Source organism: Tachyglossus aculeatus, chromosome X2 (assembly GCF_015852505.1).
Source record: "Tachyglossus aculeatus isolate mTacAcu1 chromosome X2, mTacAcu1.pri, whole genome shotgun sequence".
Lineage (NCBI taxonomy): Eukaryota > Metazoa > Chordata > Mammalia > Monotremata > Tachyglossidae > Tachyglossus > Tachyglossus aculeatus.
The window spans coordinates 7,513,564-7,534,591 of NC_052100.1; the positions used below are offsets into that span (position 1 = coordinate 7,513,564).

Genomic DNA, 21,028 nt, shown 5'->3' on the forward strand with positions numbered 1-21,028 from the left:
AGGTGGGGCTAGAAAGCCTTAATTTTAAAAAAACAACAAAAACCCCCAAAAACCCAATGCTTTATTTTCAGAAATTACCAAAAAAAAAAAAAAAAAAAAGGCTGGTCAAGCTACTCCTGGGGGAGGGGAAAGGTGGGCAGCACCACACAGACTCAAGGGCTCCCCCAGATGAGGGTGTGCCTTTGCTGGGGACTGAGAGACCTGGACTCAGTTTCTCCCAAAATGGGGGCCTACTGGCTCATTTTCAGTGCCCAATAGGGGAACCCAGAGAGAGGGCAGGGAATGTGTCTGTTTATTGTTATATTGTAGTCTCCCGAGCGCTTAGTGCAGTGCCCTGCACACAGTAAGTGCTCAATAAATATGATCGACTGACTTGGATGCCCGGCATCCAGCTAGGCTGGAGCAGGCTAGGCTACGTCTGGCTCCCTCCCTCTTTGGGGAACCTAGGATGCGGCAGGGAGCAGAGAGGCCGAGCCCCAGGAGGGTCTTCGGGGCACCAGGAACCTGGCCAGGCCCTAGTGGAGCTTAGGGAGCCCCCTTTCAACATGCTAGCTGTCACGTCAGCCTGGCTCCAGAGGCTAGAGTCTGTGCCCTTGGCACAAGCCTTGTTTGGCTAGTTCCCAGTGCTTGTGCCCTAAGATTTGCTGGGTCTTTGACCCTCTGAGGGGTTTTGGCCAGTATGGCCTCCTTCTTTCCTTCCGCCCTCCGGGTTCCAGGCTCCAAGGCTGGGCCACTACAAAGGGAAGGACCCTTGATCTGGAATTCCTTGAGTTACACCTGCTTGTCTCCAGGCCAGGCCTGAAGCTACAGGCTCCCCTGGCCTCTGCCCCTGACCCCCCCTGCCACCCCGAGGCCCAAAATTTAAAGGCAAGAAACTTGTTTCCCCCTCAGGTTCTCCAAGGGGTGCAGTGAGTTAGGTGACTGGGCCCAGCTGGGGTCTGCTGCGGGGGAGCCTGGGGGAGGAGGGGAAGAAGGGTTTGCACACATTACTCAGCCTGGTCCTGCTGCTTCTGCGGGGAGGGGATTAGGTGTTGGGAAGGGATCGACTACTGCAACGCTCCAGTCTCCAGCTCAATTGTGTGAGAGGCCACGGGGTCTGTTTGTGTCACTCAGAGGGAAGAGGGGTGGCTGGTTTCTGCCACCTCACCTCTGTCCCCCAGAAGAGAGGCTGGAGACTGGTCAGAAGGGCGACGGGGGCTTCAGAGAGACGACGTGGTGGAGTCCACCACTTCCCGGCCGTTGCACACGGTGGGAACAAACTGGGAGCCGGAGGCTGTGGAGCAAGGGAGGGGGGAAGAGGGAAGGGGGCTGTGGCTGGATTTTTTTTCCTTGGACCCCCCTGTGGTATTAGGGCATGTTCCCGGTGGCTTCGTCCCATCCTAACCATAGCCCCTGACCTCCAGCTGCTGCCCTCCCTCCTCTCCTTCCCTCAAAGGGCCCGCTCCCTACCATTCGCTAGACTGTAAGCTCCTCTGGGACGGCAGGGACTCTGTCTGCTGACTGTTGAACCCTTCCCAATGCTTAGGGCAGTGCTCTGCACAGAGAAGGCAGGCGCGCGTGTCAGGTGGGTCTGCCACAGAGCTGGGCGGGGCAAGAGATACTGACCGTGGGAGAGACTGGAGCCAGCAGCAGTGACACTGAAGCGGCTGGTGGGCGCCCGGTGCGAGACCACGTTCTTCTGGGGCTGAAACAGGATGATGTGCAGCTTGGGGGTGAAGAGGCAGCCGAGCACCACGGTGCCGCTCAGGCTCACCGACACACACATAGTCGTGGTCTGCACCTGCAGGCACCCGGAGCAGCTGCTCAGGTCGAGCCGGCTCCCGGCGGGGAGGAGAACAGCCAGCTGGCCGGGCTCCGCCTGGGGCTCTAAAGCCTCAGGACTGGGGAGGCCGAGAGAGAAGATTGGGGCGGCGGGGCCTGGGAGGCATCGGGTCACGGATTGAGCACTTTTCGAGGCAACATCTCGGTCGTGGCACAAACTGGGGTCCCTGAGTCCCTCCCCCATGGCCCCTTGGGCCCAGACACAGGCTCTTCTTCTTCTCTCCTTTCCCCTCCTCTCCTCTCCTCGCTCCAGCTCGTAGCCTCCAGAGGGCAATGCCAGCCCGTGCCTCAGCTGCTACGGCCAACAGCTGAGAGACCAGACCTCGGCCTACCAGGAGACCGACGCCCCGGTGCACACCAGACCTCAGGAAAATAGAGTCTGTGTCCGGCCCCCAGTCACCCCCAAACCTTTGGCTCAGGAGGACCCAGGAGTCCCCTGGCCTGGATCAGGAGGGAGAGAAAACCAGTTGTAAAAGCTTGTGGGGGGTACTCTCTCCTCTCTCCTCCCTCTTCTTTCCCAGGAGCTTCCCGGCTCCCCTTGGGCCAGACATATCTCTGGAGCTTGCTCTCGGTTCCAACAACCCCCTCCGTCACTCTGCCTTCTTCACCGTCACCTAGAGAGGTGGGCAAAGCATGATGTCCCTCGGGGGTCCATTCTGTGCCCCTACCCCCCCACCCCTGACCCCAGACCAATGGGGCCCACTCCCCTGGGTCCATCTCCTGACCCCTTCTCCACCCACCCTTGCCATGGCTGCTCTAAGCCTCACCTGTCCGACCTCCGCTCTGTTCCCATACCTCTGCTGGGCCCTCGCCTTGAGCCCAGGGCCCCGCCACCACTCAATCTTTATGCCCCTGCCATGCTCCCATGTCCCACAGACACCTTCAACTTTTCACCCTCCTGGGCCCAGCCCACCCCACCCCACCTCTCACCCGGTAGTCACTGGAGGTGACATAGAAGATGGGCAGGAAGGCCAGCCAGATGATGCAGGTGGTATACATGGTGAAGCCGATGAACTTGGCCTCGTTGAAGTTCTCAGGGCATTTGCGGGTCTTGAAGGCGTAGAGGGTGCAGAGCCCGATGAGCAGCACATTGTAGGCCAGCGAGCCGAGCATGCTGGTGTCTCCGTGGTTACAGCGAAGCGTCACCACCTCCCGCCGCTCGGGCTCGGTCTCCTTGCCCGTGCCGGGCGCTTCCACCAGCAGCCAGACAGCCACGATGAGCAGCTGGCCCGAGATGAGGGCCAGGCAGATGGCCACCTGCGAGGCGGGGCTGATGAAGCGGGGTCGCCGCACGCCCTCCCGGGCACCCCCGAAGATGCGAGCGATGCGGTTGGTCTTGGTGAGCAGGGCCGAGTAGCAGACGGAGAAGGCGCTGCCCAGGCCCAGCCGGCGCAGGGCGCACACGGCCGTGGAGGGCTTGGCGATGAAGACGAAGGTCATGGAGTAGCAGAGCAGCACCCCGGCCAGGAGGATGTAGCAGAGCTCCCGGCCCGAGGCCTTGACCACGGGGGTGCCGTTGTGCCAGACGAAGACCCCGAAGACGAAAAGGGTGCAGAGGGAGCCCAGGCAGGCGATGGTGACTGGCCCCACCGCCCAGGCGTCCCCCCAGCGGATGTACTCCTGCGGCAGCTCAAAGCAACCTGACAGGCTGGCGTTGGGCCAGTAGCCCAGCCCGCAGTCGACGCAGGTGAACTGGTCGCGCAGGTACTCGTAGGGCTGGCAGGGGATGCAGAGCCAGCAGCACACGTCCCCGGGCTGCACGCTCTTCATCTCGTTCTTGCGGCACGGGTCGCTGCACTGAGAGGTGGGCAGGGAGCCCCCTGTTGGGGCCGCCCAGGGGATCAGGCTGGGGTCCAGGCTCAGCCCCTCGGCCCAGTAGCCCACCTTCTGGTAGCGATAGCGCCCACCGGCCGCCCTCAGGAAGGTGAAGATGTTGTAGCGGCCAATGCCATCGCCGAAGCGGTCGAAGCGCACCTCGCTCTGGGTGTCGGCCGGCCGGAAGGGGGCTGTGAGGGACAGAGGGAAGGAGAGGGCCCGGGGGCCAGGGGTTTCCCCGCCGCCCACACTGTTGAACTGAGAGCGGGGACTCACACATCCACCCCGCCATTCCGGCCAAATGCAGTATCTGAGCCTCCCCGCGGAGCTCACTCAGCAGAGTCAGTTTGCTGCCACGGCCCTCGGGCCAGGGGCAGTGGAGGCTCTGGGAAATTGCTCCAGGGTGGCAGGCAATGACCCTGACGCCCCTCCCACCCCACCCCACTCCCTCCTGGGGAACAATAGACTGGGGGAGATGGGAGAGGCAGGGAGGAGAAGGCAGCCTCCGTCCCAGAGAAGAGGGCCAGGGGTGACCATGGCGGTCATCAAGATTGTCATCGGGAGTGGGGGGAGTCAGTTTCCCCTCTGGCCAGATTCCAGTCATAACCGTATGACCCCTTGAGGAGAATCCTGCCCCACCCCTTCCCCCTCCCCCACGCAGTCCCCTGGGTCTTCACTGTGGAAGACCATAACCCCGGTCTCTTCCTCAGACCCTCCTCCCCCACCCCCCCACCACCTCCAAGGTCCTCTCCAAGGAGTCCACCCGCTTCACCTCCTCCACCAACTCACCACCCCTCTCCCTCCGTCCCTCCGCCCCGGCCTCCTTACCATCAAACTTGACATTGAGCATAAAGTCTCTGTAGAGGCGGCGGCCACTGACCGGACGCATGGCATCGCAGAGGTGGGTGGCGTTGGGGCAGAGGGCCTGGTGCATGTTGTGCAGCCCGTGGGCCATAGCATAAACGGCGTTGACCACGAACATGATTTTGGACTCCTGCTCAAACGGCCCAGCCCAGAGCGAGTGGCTGCCACAGTCCCGTTGCCGGAAGCTGCACTTGAATTTGTGCTCCCAGAATTCCCGGAACCAGGGATTCCGGCTGTTGTTCCAGGGGTCCAGGCTTCGGAAGTAGGAGACAAAGTCAGGGATGGGGTAGGCCGCCAGCTCGATGGTGATGGCGCCCTCGGCCGCCACCTCGCTGCCCGCCACCACGCTCTCCAGGGCCCCCCAGCCGTCGCTGGCCACCCAGGTGAAGGAGGCATTGAGCCGCTGGGCAGCAGCCAGGAGCTCCCGGGCGTCTTCACTGCGGGCAAAGAGCACTGCCACACGAGCGCTGGGCTTCTGCAGAAGGGCCCGCACCACGCCTTCGAAGGCTGCCCGGCTCATGGCCCGGCCCACCTTCTCTGAGGTGGCCACGCAGATGTTGCGGGCTCGGGCCTCCAGCTCAAACGCCTCAATGCCCGTCTCTCCGTAGTCCCCCTCCGAGGCCACGGTGGACACATAAGTCCAGTTGAAGAAGCGCAGGATCTCGGCCATGGCCTTGGCCTGGTAGAAGTCGGGCGGCACTGTCCGCGCAAAGTAGTCGTAGCGTGACTTGTCGCTCAGTTTTGCACTGGTTGAGGCATAGCTGATCTGGGGGATCTGGAAGAGGCGGAGCAGGTTGGCCACCTGGGGAGGGGGTAAAGAGAGAGGTCAAAAGCCACTGAGGTCAGCGGAGTCAGGCATCAAGCAGTGGCCTTGACCATAAGCCCGATCCCTCATTTCTGGAGAGTCAGCCTGCCCCGTTCCCCACCATAGCTCCTTTGTCAGTGCCCTGGTCCTGGCTTGAGCTCTGGGCCTTGGCCATTCACCCAGGAGAGAGATGCACCTCTCCTCAACTCCTGTGGGTTCCTGAGCCCTGCCGGGAGCCGGCACTCTGCTCGATTTCCAGAGAGCAGGGGAGGGGCAGGGGCAGGAATGGAACCTAGGCACCCGGCATTCCCACCCAGGAGTCTCTGTGTCCTAGAACTCCTGGCCCCTCCAGGGTGAGGGGGCGGAGGCTGGGTCCAAGAGCACCCTCCCCCCGACCCTGTCCTCCATCCCCCGCCCCGGTCACATACAAACGGGGCCAGACCACAGCAGGAAAGCGGGCAGGGGTGAGCGGGGAGTCAGGATTGAAAGAAGGGACCGGCGGCTTCTGAAGAGTCCCTGAAGATTCTCTGGGAATTCCCCTCTGCGTTGAGCCAGCTCCTTCTGGATCTTCCAGTCTCCAAGGGCCTGGCCTAATGAGGCTGCTGAAAAAACCTGGCTGCCCAGGAGGCTTAGCACCCCAGCCCCCTTAGCCCTGGGCCAGTGTCACCCCTGGGGCCAAGTCTAAGGGACAGACAGCCACTCACTCATTTCCCCGGGGACAGAGCAGGGACACAAAAGAGAAAGCAGGCTGCCACCCCAAATGGCCACCCGTCCTGACCGATGGTAGAGGGAGTGACCAGTTGACCGCTGATCAGTCCTGGAAGTCTGGGATTTGAAGACACTATCCACCTCCAGGATGGGTAGGGAGGGGTAGGGAGGAAGAGATGCCTGACGGATGCAGAAAATCCTTTAGCGACACCTTGGGGAGTGAGCAGCATCCCTGGGCCTCTCGCCTGCCCTGTCCGCCACTTCCTGAACCCTGCCACTCACCCCCAAGAGGAAGTTCCCAAGAAGACAACCCTGGAGAAGCCAATCAAGAGAGCTGTGGGCCAGTGATCTCCCTCCTTCTCACTCCCTTGAATGAAAAGGGATAAGTAGCCCTACCCCAGAGGGGGTCCTGGATCAATCTCCTTCTGTGGGGATGACAGGGAGAACCTGATACCAATTTGGGGGGGGGGGGGGCTCAATCACTGGGAGTCTTAGGGGAGGTAGAAGGGACTGGGCTCAGAGTATCCAGCCCCCAGGGAGTTGTGGCGGTATAGGGGTGAGGGTGAGGGTGGTATAGGGAAACGAGTGCATTACAGAACAGTCCAGGCCATGGGAGGAGGCCTTCTTCATTTCAGAGTGGGCCAAGGACAAAACAGTATGGCACCTATCTGTCCCACCTTGGTCCCCCTCACTGCAAACCCCCTGGGCAGCACCTGCACACCTGGTCCTGGGAGTCAGAAGGTTCTGGGTTCTAATCCCTGCTCCGCCACTTTGCTGCGTGACCTTGGGCAAGTGACTTCCCTTCTCTGTGCCTCAGTTCCCTCATCCGTAAAATGGGGATTTAGACTGTGAGGTCCAGGTGGGACACGGACTTTGTCCAACCTGATTACTTCATATCTACCCCAGTGCTTAGAACTGTGACTGGCACAGGAGAAAAAAAAACCGGTACGTGAGCAGCCGTGACCATCTATAGAGTTGGGTTGGGAGGGGGAGGGGCAGGGAACAGCGGGCGTGGATGCTGTGGCACAGTCAAGGTGCAGCACTGGCACGTTAGGCATCGTGGCACCAGGGGCACCAGCCAGCTCCAGGTGGTAGGAGCAGGCGGCCAGGAACCTGCAGGTGATGGTGAAGCTGTGGAGGGTCCAGTGGCACTATTGACCTCATCTCCTCGGGCCTTACCTGGAACAGCTGGAAGGGCTGGGGTGCCCTGAGAGTTCCTCAGGTACTGCAAGTTGTCCCCCACCAGCTGGAGCTGAACATAGAAGTCCAGCTGGGTTAGCCCTGACCCCCATTCGTGGGTTCAACTCCCAGGACTCCAGCTCTGGCTTGAGCCCTCCTGGGAAGGATGGAGCTGAACGCGAGTCATCAAAACCTGCTCCCAGCTGGGAACTTCGGCAGCTTCCGGAGCTCCATCTCTGGGACTGACCGGAGCTCCAACTCCAACTAACCCCTGCCGGCCCAGAGTTGCACTTGGCTAGTTTTGTTCTGCTTCTCCCACTGCTGGACGTGGGGCATGGGGTGTGTAGTGGAGGGCCAGGAACTGGGGGAAGGCCACAGAGCAGCAAATCGCCCCCCGCCTTTTATTTCCCCCAGCACTGCCCCTACCCCTAATCCTGTTAGCCCCCGGTTACTCTTTACAGCTTTGAGAAGAGGGTGAGCAGTGGGGGCCTGGCAGGCTGAGCGGTGAGCCCAAATATCTGGATTCTGTCCCTGGTTCTTCTAAGGCTTCCCTCTCCACCTCTCTGCCACCACTCCATGCCTTACTTCAGTTTCCCCCATGAGCTGGGGAGAGAAACCCAGCTCAGCTCCCCTCACCCCCCTGGCTGGCCACCTGCTGAGGAAGAAGAACCAACTGGGGAAAGAGAGTTGGCGCAGTCTCCCCGAACTTCCTCCTAGGACGCTTCTTGAGAGAAGGGGAACTCCCTTTGAGGGGAGGGGAGGGAATTAGGGAATTGGAAGTTGAGGACCATCTATCCACCCCTGGCTGCCCCAGCCCAGCCTCCACTTTCTCATCAGGAGCTGCCTCCAGTGACTGGCAGATGGGAAAAGCTGAGGAATGCTCAGCTGTGCCCTGATCCAGGCAGTCCTCTCCAGGGAGCCGGGCCAGCAGGATTCCCTCCCTCACTCCTTGGGAAAGCTAGGCTCAGAGAGGCAGCCTGGCATGAGGGAGGAGAGAGGGCAGGAGAGAGGGGCTGGCTCCTGTCCTGCGGCTGTCGGAGAGCCATGCCTAGCCCTGGGTGGTCTGGGGCAGGGGAGCTGCCCCCTCTGTGGATCTGGAGGACACCCTGGCCCAGAGCACACCCGTCCCACGTGGTCTCACAACACAAATGGTGTCAGGTGGGGATGCTGCTCCCTGGGTCCCTAGTCCTGGATTCCCCCACTGAGCTGTTTGCCAGGGACTCCAGTACCCTCCCTCAGAGGGGCCCTGTGCTCATCCCACACGGCGATCTCCACCCCAAATCCCAGAAACTTCTGTAACTCTGGCTTCCTGAACTTCTCCAGCCTTCTCCGTGTCCTCTCTTCCCATGTCTCACTTCCCCAGGCCAGAGACCCTCACCTCCCTCCCCCGTCAACTCCTCTCCCCTCCCTCCCTCTCTCCCCTTGCCCTTGTTTCCTTCCTCTCCTCCTCTCCCCCTCCCTGCCGGGAGATTCCCTCCTCCTCTGCCTCATGGGCCCCGCTCCCCAAACGCCTCCCGCCCCCCTCCTCCGTGGACCTGGATGGAGACATCGCTGTAGGAGCCACCGATGACGCCAGTGATGGCGGTGGGCGCGTCACCATGGATGGCATAGGAGCCATCGGGGCAGATGTGCTGGGAGCCGTCAGCCCCACGACTCAGCGAGGCACGCACAAAGTCCAGGGCCTGCTCCAACGCGTACGTGTCCTTGGAGCAGGTGTCTAGGATGTGGGCACCCAGCCGGATGCCAGGGAGAAGCTGTGGGTCATGGTTGATGCGGTCCAGGGCGAAAAGCATAGCCTCAAGGCGCTGGATCCCACGGTGTTCATTGACTAGCCCGCACTCCTCGGTAGGGCCCCCTTTCTGGTGCACCGGGAACAGCCCCCCCAGGACCAGGTCCCCCTCCATGCTCAATACCTTCTTGGCTGGGCCCTCCACTTGCTCCCCAAGTGGCAATAGCAGCAGCAGCAGCAGCAGCAGGGTTGGCCCCATGGCGGAGCCAGTGGGGGACCCGGGCCCAGGCCCCCAAGTCTCCAGGGCGGTCAAGGGCAGTGGAGGGGGGGCAGAAGGGAGGGAGACAGGGATGGGAGCTGGGGACAGGGGCCCAAGGGAGAGCAGGAAGCAGTTCCTGCGGAGACACAGAGAGAGAAAGAAGCTGGAGCTGGAGGAGGGGAACTGAGGGGCCCTGGGGCCCACTGTCATTGTCCTCAACGGTATATTAGGCTTCTACTTCGTGCCAATGCTCTGTACTAGGTGCCAGGGGAATCCCAAGGAGATAAAGGGGCTTCCAGTCTAATGAGGGGGACCAGCAAACATAGGGACGCAGACATATGAGGAACATAAATAACAGGGACGAATACAGAAGTTGACAGCTGTGCACCCAAGTGCCGAAGTAGTCGCATGGTAGGTGGGATCAGGGTTTGGAGGGCGGGGGAGTGAGTCGGGGAAGACTTCATAAAGCCAGAGACGCACCATGGCCCAGTGGTCTGGGAGTCAGGGGACCCGGGTTCTAATTCCAACTCTGCCACTCGCTGGCTGGGTAACCTGGGGCAAGTTGCTTCACTTCTCTGGGCCTCAGGTTCCTCAACTGTAAAAAGGGGGACTCAATCCCTGTTCTCCTTGAGTAGACCGCGAGCCCCATGAAGGATAGGGACTGTGTCTGACCTGATTATCTGGTTTCTACCCCCGAGCTTAGTACGGGGCTTGGCATGTGGTAAGCACTTAACAGACCTCACCATCATCATTAGGAAGGAGATGGGTTTTTAGGAGAACACTGAAGAAGAGGAGGGATGTAGTTCGGTGAAGAAGTGGAGAGGGTGTTTCAGGCAGGGAAAGTGGCATGAGCTCACCCACTGCCCATCACCTCTCCAGGAGCGGGGTGGGCCAGGAACTTTTCTTTCAGGGAAAACTGTATGGGCATCCAGATTCGAATTAATCATTAACAAGATACGGAACACCGAGGGGAATCCCAGTCCCTGCTCTTCCTCTAGTTCTCTCATTTCCCTCCAGCCTCTCTCCTTTTCTTGGTTCTCTTCATGTTCCCTGGACCCTCCATGAATCTCTCCCAATCAGGATCTTTCTTTTATCTTCTCCTCGGCTTCCCCTTCTGGCTCTCCCCTCCTCTGCCCCGATCTAGCCTCCTCCTCTCCTCTCTGGGTTCTGTTTCCTCTGCCCGCGGTTCCCCACTGGAGGGTTGGGAGCTTCTGAGGGACCAGGACTAATCCTGGGCTCCGTGCAGGGGCGGGAGGGGATGTCGAACGCGAGGCAGGAGAGGCAAACAGGGAGTCTGAGGCAGGAGAATCAGATGGCGAGGGAGAGAAGCCGCAGCTGAACCTGGAAGAGGAGTGGAAAGGATGAAGGCAGCAGGAGAGGATAGGAGGAGAGAACCAAAATAGAGGAAAAAAAAAGACCCAAAACAAGACTCCAGCCCTTGCAACCCCAAGTCCACAGTGCACATCCACCCCATTAAAGAATTCTGTGACTGAAGTGGGTGCTTAGGCTAGACTTCATTGGATGCCACTGGTTCCCACCGGATCCTCTCCCACTGTCAGGTTCTTCAACCAGTTCTCCCTCCCCTGAGCCTTACAGGGTCTTCCTCTCTGCCCTACACCATGGAAAAGTGCTACCTCTCCCTCACAGGAGTAGTGGACAGGCAGAAGCCTCTTAGACGACAGTAAGAAGATGGGGAAGGTCGTGGAAGTTTGGGTCGGGAATAGTCCTGCCCGTGAGGACCCTGAGGATTGTTCCCTCCCCATAGCACGGAACAATATTGCTCTTGTTCCTTGTATTGTTGTCGTTCAATTTACCCCGATGTCTTTCTCCTGGGTCCATCTTGTCTTCCTCGCACCCTTGCCCCTGCCCTTTAGGTTGGGAACCCCTTGAGGGTCAGAGACCAATGCCGTCGTACCTTTCCCCAGCCTCTAGTACCGTGCCCCTAGTAAGTGCTTAACAAATGTCATTACCCTTCGTACCACCCTACCATAACACAGCAGGGCTGGCCCCAGCATCATGAGACGTGCTACTATAGCACAGCCATGCCCTGGTCAGTCCCTGCCTGCTGGAGAACTTCCAGGGGGAATCTGGAGGATGCATTGCTCTCTCCGGGCTTCAGTTTTTCTAGCTTCTCCAGGGGCTGGGCAGAGGGAAACTGTGGAGGTGCCCTTAGAAGCCTGGCTACTTGGGGCTCAGGCCCCAGGTGGTCTGTGGGCAAGAAAAAGTGTTTTCCTTCCTCAGTGTCCCAGGGGGTTCCTGCTATTGCAGTTCTTTAATGGGGAGGATGAGGAGGAAATGAGGGTGAGGGAAAACTCTCTGGGACCATTGACCCCCCCAACCCCAAGAGGGAGAGACTAAGTTCCAAAGCCAAGCACCTTGGCTCTTCCAAGCGAACTTCTTGCCTCCCAGTAGCTAAGAGGACTGGGGGAGAGGGAAGGACCAGCAATGAGGTCAAGCGATCTAGCTGCCCACCTCCGAGCAGTAAAAGAGAGGTGGCACGGGCAGGCATGTGTGCTTGTGTGTGTGCCTGTGTGGTACAGAGAGAAATGAGGAGAAAGCACAGGCTTACCTCCAGGGCCTCCCCAAGGGGCATATGGTGCCTAGGACAACTAGCCTGGTATGGGGCCTTGTGGATCTGAGTTTAAAGTTTAAATGGAGGTTCCTCTGCTCTTAAATCCCTCTCCCCATCCCCCAACCCGATTAGCATTTGTGCACCAGCTCACGGTTCTCAGAGAACACCTGCAGCTGTTGCCACTGTCTGCCCACCCCTCCCTGTACAATCCCTAGTGCTCCTTTGCTTCCCTCTTTCCTTGCGGCTCCACCCGGGAGCAACTTTCTGGGAAAAGCAGGGCTCTCTAAGAAGGCCAGGAGGGGCAGGGAGAGGGGCCAGAGGAGAACAGCATGACCTAGTGGATAGAGTGTGAGCTTGGGAGTCAGAAGGACCTGGGTTCTAAACGGGGCTCTGCCACTTGTCTGCTGGGTGACCTTGGGCAAGTCACTTCACTTCAGCTTATATCAGCTTATATCTAACCCAGCGCACTGCACAGTGCCTGGCACATAATAAATGCTTAACAATGCTATGTTTTTATATAAAAAAGGCATCTAAGGCCTAAGGGGGACACTGGGGAATGGGGACAAAGAGACGGAAGATCATAAGGAGTAGGGTCTAAAGTTCTGCCTGCTCATACCTCTGGCCTCTGTGTGTGTGTGTGTGTGTGTGTGTGTGTGTATGTGTGTGCGTGTAGAAGGGTGTCTGCCCTCTCCTCCCCATTTCACTGCACCTAAGGCACCTGGGGACACAGGGATCTGGGGTTGTATTTGCTTCCATTACTTCACTCCCCTCCCTTCTGGTAGCCCCGCATCCCTCTACTGTCTCCCAGCTTCACCAGGCCTAGTTCGGCTCCAGGAGCCCCAGAGGGGTGCAGGTGGGGAAACAGGACTCAGCAGTGCTACTGCAGAGGTGTGGTGGGGGCCTGGACTCCCTTTACCCAACTACCCACCCCCCACCACACTGGGTTGCCTCAGTTTTCCCATCTGTAAACCTGAGACGGGACCCACTTTTCCTTCAGCTCCAATTGAGCTTCACATTCCCCCTCAGTACTTTTCTGCCAGAGAGCTCTCTGTCTCCAAGTACCTACGGGGCACACACACACTTGCATACATCCATGCATGCACACACACAGACACACTGTTACATAAATACATACACATGCCCGTATTTACATTCTCCACGCACACACCCACTCTCCTAGACATACATCAATGCAGTCACATTCATGCACACACACACACACTCGCATACACTCTCACACATCCACACATGTGCAAACGCATGCTTACACACAAGTTCCTACCCACATCCACCTACCCTCATTCTCCGTCACACACATGTACACTCTCCTCTCCCTTGCCCTCTGTCTCTGGCTTGCTCGGTCTCTCAGAGAGCCCCAGAGACAGAGAGGGAGTGAGCTGAAGAAAGACAGATAGAAGACAGACAGACAAGACAGACAGACAGAAGTAGAGAGACTGAGGTGTCCCCCTTGGACCGTGAACCCTGCGTGGGACAGAGACGGCGTCCAATCTGGTGATTTTATACCTACCGCAACGCTTAGCCCAGGGCTTTGGCACCTAGTCGGTGCTTAGTAAATCCCATCCTCGTTGTAAGATGGAGATGGGGCCGGAGCCGGCACGAAGAGGCCGGGAGAGAGGAGGGGCAGGACGGGGGGGGGGGGGGGGAACCCCCGGTGGGGGGCCCGGGAGGCCAGTGGGGCTGAGGGGGTTCCCCAGCCCCGGCTGGGGCTTAGGGCAAGGCTTACCTGGCTGGGCTCCGGGGGCCGGAGCGCGCTCACCCGCCGCTCCCGCCGCTCTCCGGCCGCCCCGCGGGCCCCGCCGCTTTCATTCCCGGGCCCGCCCCGCCCCTGCCCCGCCCCCTTCCCCACTCTCCTTTCCCTCCCTCCCCCTTCTACCCCTCCTATTTTTCCCCTTCGCTTCCCCCTGTCCTTCCCCGGCCGCTTCTCCTTTCCCTTGTTGTCTCCTTCTCTCCCTCTTCTCCTCCGTCCCCCCTCTCCCCTTCCTGAGCGCTGTCCTGCCTGCGGTGCTGAAGCCGAGCGCTGTCTCCCCTTACCCACCGCCTCTGAAAACCCGCTCACACCGTAAGGGTTCTCATGCCGGCTCCGCCGCTTGCCTGCTGGGTGACCTTGGGCAAGTCACTTTACCGCATCTGGAAAATGGGGATTGAGACTGGGAGCCCCACGTGGAACGAGGGGACCGTGTGCAACCCGGTTCGCTCAGCGTTATTACACCGTGGCTCAGTGGAAAGAGCCCGGGCTGGGGAGCCAGAGGTCGTGGGTTCTAATCCCGGCTCCGCCACTTGTCAGCTGTGTGACCTTGGGCAAGTCACTTCACTTCTCTGGGCCTCAGTTCCCTCATCTGGAAAATGGGGATGAAGACTGTGAGCCCCACGTGGGATAACCTGATCACCTTGTATCTACCCCAGTGCTTAGAACAGTGCTTGGCACATAGTAAGCGCTTAACAAATACCAACATTATTATTATTATTAGGGGTGGTCCTTCAAGGGCCATGAAATTGGTGGGTGACTGGAGGTGGCAAGGCACTGAGAGTGTTGGGGAGAATAGAGTCAGGCCAGGAAGAGCTCCCCCAGCCTCCGGACTCCCGCTCCCCAGATCTCACCTTGCTACCCAGGCAGAGCTTGGACTCAAAGTAGGCGATGCACAGACGGACAGGGTTGAGCTGACGAGGGGTGGTCCCTTTGAATGAGAATGTGAGTTTGGGTCTGTTGGGGGTGCGGGGTGTGTGTGTGTGTGTGTGTGTGTGTGTATGTGTGTGTGATTTTGCCCGTGTGTGTGTGTGTGTGTGTGATTTTGCCCAACTATGAGTACTGTTCTGGGCACTGTGGATCGGACTCTCTTCAAAATAACGTCTCTTTTCTTCTAGCTGACCCTGCCTGTATCCATATGCCCATGAGAAACAGTGAAGTCCTGGCTCACGTCCCTGATCACGATCACTTCACAGGAGTGTCAGGACGTGCATGTGGAATTGCATGTGCGTGTGGGTGTGTGCAGAGATATGTGCCTATGTGTATGGTTGCCTGCCTGCTACTGCTGGGTATGTCTGCATACGTTCCCTCTAGACTGTGAGCTTTTTGAGGGCAGGGAATGTGTCACCAACTCTGTTAAACTGTACTCTCCCTAGCGTTTCATACAGTGCTCTGCACGCAGTAAGTGCTCAGTAGATACGATTGACTGACTGAAATCCCCAATGTATGTGTGAAATGGAAGCATTGTCTCAACTTCTCACCCCACAGGTTCCCTTCTACTAACAAACCTAGGCAGTTGTTCCCCAGGCTGGTCAGCTCTCCATTCCAGCCTTCCTGACGGTCCCTGCTTCAACTCTGAGGGAACTTGGACATGAGAGTCTCAGCGGTCTGGGTGACGTCCCTTTTCCACACATAAGGCAGGAGCCTCACTGCCCTTGGGGTGAGTCGGAGTTAACCCGAAGGGCTGTTGGGTCTCTGCCCCTGCTTCAGGTTTCAGGGCGGGGAATGGTCTCCTAGGGATCAACTGCTCTGCTGGAAAAGGAGGAAGGGTGGGGGGAGTGGCTCTCTAGGCTGGCTGGCTGGCTGGCTGCGTGGGAGGGAGCCAGAGCCAGAGTCAGAGGGAGGACAGCTCCAAATGAACGCTTTTGACTTCCTTCCCCTCCCTTCAGAGTGCCTCTCTGCCCCCACCCCACCCCCCACCTCCAGTTTAGGTAGCAGCGGCTCCAGATCCACCGATGCCACCCAGGCTGGGGGTTGGCCAGTTAAAGGCAATGGGGATAGAGAGGAGCTGGGATGTGCTTGGGCAGGCTGGGACCCCAACACCTGAAGCCTGAATCTAGAAGTCTGGGAGAATTGGCTCATCCCATTGTTTCCAATCACAGCTCTAACATGGAAAACATGGAGCCGAGCCAGACACAGCCCTGACAAATGCACACAGGTAGCATAACGTATGCCCACACAAATGCCCTCGTCTACATCAGAGCATCTGCCCATGGGCAGATGCCCCCACGAGCTTGTACATGGGACGACTTGAAAGGTGTGGACTACAAAAGCGTTGGGTCCCTCCAGCCTAGGATTCTTAAACACATTGCTGTTCTGTTAACATAAATGATAAAAAAAATCCAACCACTAAATAAGAGACTAGGTGGCAGCAGGACAAGGACTTGGAAGCTGTCAGACAAGTCTGGGGAAACAGACGCTCAGTCTTCCAGTTTCAGCTCTCCCTGCTGCTCCCCCCCACCACCCCCCCATTATTCTCCCACAGCAGCCACTCCCTGATATTAAGAGACTGACAGGCCAGATACACAACCAGAGGGGCAGGGAGAAGATCAACATGCACACACACACTCACACACATGTACACGTGCAGACACATGGGAGATGTATGGGGAGATGATATATTCACCCTGCTCTTACATAGAGACAGGCATATGCATAAGGATTGACCCTCAGAGCTGGGGACAAGGACATACATATAAATATACAACTGGATATTCACAAGAACAGAAGCATCTGCACACACACACACACGGGCACAGGCACTCATGGATATTCACATGGCCCACAAAGGAGCATCTGTGCATGCACGCACACACATACCAACCACAGACACAGCACAGAATGAGATGAAGGCTCTGCTCATAACTATGCACACAAGTATGCTCATCCATAACTTCTTTCTCCATGGGTGAGTCATAAACCTCATCTCTATGCTGGTGGCTCAGTACTAACCAATGGTAGTCTCCAAGTCAAATCCGTTGCATTTCTGTCAGTGAGCACAATGGTGCCTCCTGGGAAAAGCTCTACCATCAGTCCCCAGGGTAGATCTTGGGAAGCTGAGAGGGCAGCGTTATCAAAGGGGCCTCACCGAACATCGGCACCCGAATCAATTAGAAAGCCTGCCTTTGAGCGCGCTGCTGGCCGAGAGGTATCGAGGAGTTTTCTGCTATGCTTGAAGAATAGGGGTGTGGAGATTTCTGGTACACCTTCCTCACCATTTAAAATTAACTATAGATGAGAAAGGCCTCTGACCCAAACAGATTCCCATTATCCTCCTTCCTCCCCTACCATTATGGGGTAGCCCCGCTGGTCATGGTGAGCTGGCGTCTCAGAGCAAGCAATAGCCAGGGCCAGCTGGGCAAGATGTCCAGGGAGCGTGGATTGTGGGTTGGAAGTGCTGCATGTTCCCTGAGCTTCTATTGATCTCCCTGTGGGAGCTGTTGATACTATGGAGCCCAGAGACACTTCCCAGCCCAGCTCTCTTCCTGCCAGATGGATCTAGTCCTTTGCATTGACCATTGACCCAGCTCCCCTCCCAGGGGGCTGCAGAAGAGAATGGAGACCAACCTGTTTCCCCTCTCCACTAAACCAGCTGGTCATTATAGGGTGTATGAAGGGGGTGGGGGGCGGTGCTTTGGTCTTCCCCAGGTCTAGGGAGATAGCTGGGCAAGCAGAATCTACTTAGGTCCTGGAAATCTACAAGCAGAGGACTTTGTCAGTGCCGATAATGACCCTACACAAGACCACAAGCAATCCCACCACAACTCTGCTTTACCCGGTGAAGTGTAGCTATAGATGGATGTACTCTTGTGTATGTGTTTGGCACAAGTAACATTTAACTATCTCTATTACCTTATTAATTATTATTCTGTGTCCTTATTTAAATGTATACTTAAACATTTTTTGTCAGTACCATTTACCTGCCTGATCTCTTGCTTTACAATTTAAATTTCCTGGGGATAGGGGCAGGGGCTTTAACATCGGCTCTTACCTTTATGTGGTCAATGGTATGCATTCAGTAAATATCTGTTGAAGGTTATGAGGAGGAGGAGGAGGAGTAGGATGAAGGGGAGGAGGGGGAGGAGGGGGAGGAGGCATAAAGCCCCAGATCTTGCCCAGACCTAAATCTCAGAGGACTGTTTTGGGGGAGGAAAGTCACTGCCCCTCAAGCCTGGGAGTGGGGCGAACATCTGCAGATTCTGCCCAGGGAATAGGAGCAATCTGACATGCAGTGTCAAAATGAAACAGGAAAATCAACACTGGCTTTTGGACTCTGAAAGCTCAAGAGTGGGTCCAAAAAAGAGAAAGTGATTAGTGAAGGCTGGTGCATAAAACAGTTCTCTTTAATCTTATCAGAGATAAGGGATGAGATGGTATGAGAACGGAGCCAAGTGCTTATGGGAGGTGGGGGGAGGAGGACTGGGGATTCGCCCTCCTGTTCATCACTTCCCCCACGTGAAAACTGCCTGAGTAGGAGACCAAGAGGAGCAATTCTAGGCAACCAACATAATGAACGGAGCCCTTGGAAAACTTGCGTAGGTGGGGGGAGTGGGACTTGATTCCTTTTTGATTAGCCCCAGGAGACAGATAGATTAAGGGGCGAGAGGGAAGGGTCAGTTACTCTTCACCCTTCTCAGCAGTACAAGGTTCTTTGCTCTCCTTGGCCTCAGCGGTCTTGGGCTGTTGGCTAAAGCGCACCTCAGCAGGGTTTCCATTGCCATCCAGATCCAGCTCTTCAAATGAGGAACCACTGACACCAGACTCGCTGAAGCTGTTCTCGCTGCAACTGGTTTCACTGGAATTGTCTAATATGTCATCCCAACCACGGCCAAACACGCTGGAGGATATCGTGGAAGTAGTCGTCGATGTCCCGCGGCTCCCCAGACTGAGATTCAAGCTCATGGAGCTCGTGTCGCTCATGGTGTCGCCTCCTGCGATGGAAAAGAGGGGAGGTGGGTCAGCGTTGGCTTTCCCCCGGAGCCCGTCCTTGTACTGCTCCCACTGGTCACCATACCCAACCAATCGATCAATCAATCAATCATATTTATTGAGAACTTACTGGGTGAGGAGAACTATACTAAGTGTACTAAATGCTTGTCTTGTCTTATGCTGTTGAATCATCTCCGACCCATAGTGACGCCATGCACACACCTCTCCTAGTACATCCCACCTCCATCTGCAATCGTTCTGGTAGTGTAGCCATAGAGTTTTCTTGATGTAAATACGGAAGCGGCTTACCATCGCCTCCTTCCACGCGGTAAACTTGAGTCTCCACCCTTGACTCTCTCCCATGCCGCTGCTGACCAGCACAGGTGAGTTTTGACTTGTAGCAGATGGCCTTTCACTCGCTAGCCACCACCCAAGCTAGGAATGGAATGGGTAGGCCTCTGCTCGACTCCCTCCTGTAGTCGAGACTGGTAGAGTAGCGGAAACTCTCCAGGTGTGACCCTGAGAGAGGAAATGCTTGGGAGACTACAATTTAACAGCACTGATAGACATGTTCTCTGTCCAGAAAGCACTTCCAGTTTAGAGGGAGTTGGAGTCGCTTCTCCAGGAGTTCCCCCTAGCAGGATCTTCCCCCAAGCCCCTTGCCTATGTGGAACAACCCCTCCATTGTCAGCCACCTCTCCCAAAACTGTCCTCTTTGGTCAAACAGACCCTCGGGGGCATTTCCTAAGTACTCCCCACTCTGGGGGTCATCCTGCCAAGCCTCCCACCTGCCCGCCTGCCCCTTCCCCCCATCTCCCCGGCTACTCATGGGCTGCACAAAGGCGGGAAAGCCCGCAGCTCTACTCGCACTCTGCAGCTTCACGGCATTAGCCGCGGCTCCCTGCACTTATACAATGGTCTGAGCTGGCCTCCCCCAAGCCCTGCTGACGCATGTGGACTCGGCCCCGGCCTTAATGGTTTTCCTGGCCCCAGGTTGGAGGACAATAGTGCCTCCCTCTCCTTCCACTTGGGTAGGAGGGTACCCTCTGTCCTAGGCCGGGGGAGGAGGCCTGGGTGGAGTTTAAGCCGCCATTCACAGTGATATCCTCCAGAAGCCAAGCTGAACCAGGCCGGAGCAGGGAGGCTCGGACCAGGGACCAGGGATCCAGCTCAGAATCACCTCCCGTCCTGGGCCGACAGCCTCAGCGTAGTCTCTCTAAAAACTGGGGGGTTCTTGGCCGCACCCCAAACTCAGTCCAGACTCGCAAGAGCTGCCACTGGGTGGGAGGACATCTGGGTTTTTGTTGTCTCTGTGGGTAAGGGGACCGTCCTTCGGAGAACTAGAGGGACTACCCTTGCTCCACCGAGGAGATCCGCAGGATCACGGAATGTCAGTGGCGTCGGGTGGGTTCAGCTGGTGCTCTGGGCAGGAAGAGAGGTGGCAGCTAGGTGGCATTAGTTAGCCAAGGAGCCTACCTCCCTGCAGGTGTTGGGCAATGGAAGTCAGGTAAAGGGAGCAAGCGGCTTCGGAGTGCTCCTCCAAAGTAGGCTGGAAAAATCAGTCAATCCATCAATGGCATTTACTGAGCACTCACTGTGTGCAGAGAATGGTACCGATCACTTGGGAGAGTACAATACCGCAGAGCTGGTTGACGCGATCCCTGTTGGTGGCGAGTTTACCATCTAAAGAAAGCCTGAGGAAAGGAGCCGGGGCCCCGGGCTCAGTCTCCAGTCTTGTCACTCACTAATAGAGCGACACACAACTCCAGCCACTCGCAACTCCTTTTCACCAGCACCTTGGTTTTTTTCACCCTAGTGAGGGAAACTCCCACCTCCTCCTGCTGCCTCCCCAGGTGATGGGGGCAAGAACAGGATTGAGCCAAGAGGGCAGCTGGCAGTCTTAGGATTGAGGCAGCCAGGAAGGGGTCACAGCTTCTCTTTCTGGACTGAGAGTTCAGTCCCGCCACCACCACCAGTGTTGTTAACTGTGCCCCTGTCCCCTACTCAGCTCTATCCCCAAAGACCCCTAATGTTGCAGGCTGAGTTGCCCCAACTCAATTCCAAGGGCCCCATTTAGAGCCACCTGGGCTTCTGGGAGCAAGAATGACTTGGGCTTCTTTAAGAGCCCTCCCCATTCTTGCCTTCCTCCCCTTGTTCTCTCCTTGGCAAAGCCAGGTCAATAGTCATAAAGCCCAGTTCAGGCCCCTTCCATTTAGCATCCACTGACACTTGTGCAGATGGGAACAAATGGGATAAAATGATAGTGAGGTTGGCTGGAGGGAAGGGAGGGGAGAAGGAGAGAGTGGGGGCAATGTAAGGGACCCTCTCCCCTCATCCAGCTTCCATTTCTCCAGTGTGAATGAAAAGGGGCAGCTCCAAGTGCTGCCTTCCTTCCCTGGGGTAAGGCTGGAATGTTCCCTGGCTCCACCACATGTCTGCTGTGTGACCTTGGGCAAGTCACTTCACTTCTCTGGGCCTCAGTTACCTCACCTGTAAAATGGGGATTAAGACTGTGCACCCCACATGGGACAGGGACTGTGTCCAACCTGATAAACTTGTATCTATGCCAGTGCTTAGAACAG

At 57.3% G+C, this 21,028-nt stretch overlaps 2 protein-coding genes across 6 annotated transcripts in view; both read right to left on the reverse strand.

The window, feature by feature from the left end:
- Nucleotides 1-60: 60 nt before the first annotated feature.
- On the reverse strand, nucleotides 61-9,234 carry GRM2 (glutamate metabotropic receptor 2). The gene is made up of 5 exons (XM_038771153.1): nucleotides 8,728-9,234; nucleotides 4,465-5,302; nucleotides 2,752-3,827; nucleotides 1,606-1,780; nucleotides 61-1,273 (listed from the first exon to the last, which is right to left on the reverse strand). Exons 1-5 carry the CDS (start codon nucleotides 9,178-9,180, stop codon nucleotides 1,200-1,202), a joined length of 2,616 nt encoding a protein of 871 aa, XP_038627081.1. The 5' UTR covers nucleotides 9,181-9,234; the 3' UTR covers nucleotides 61-1,199.
- An 8,603-nt stretch (nucleotides 9,235-17,837) lies between these two features.
- TEX264 (testis expressed 264, ER-phagy receptor) overlaps nucleotides 17,838-21,028 on the reverse strand; it is a 65,331-nt gene continuing 62,140 nt past the window's right edge. For all 5 annotated transcript variants that reach the window (XM_038770989.1, XM_038770985.1, XM_038770987.1 and 2 more), the window contains exon 6: nucleotides 17,838-18,448. In XM_038770989.1, the coding sequence (XP_038626917.1) occupies nucleotides 18,135-18,448 (314 nt within the window). In that variant the 3' untranslated portion in view covers nucleotides 17,838-18,134. The remainder of the gene's footprint in view (nucleotides 18,449-21,028) is intronic.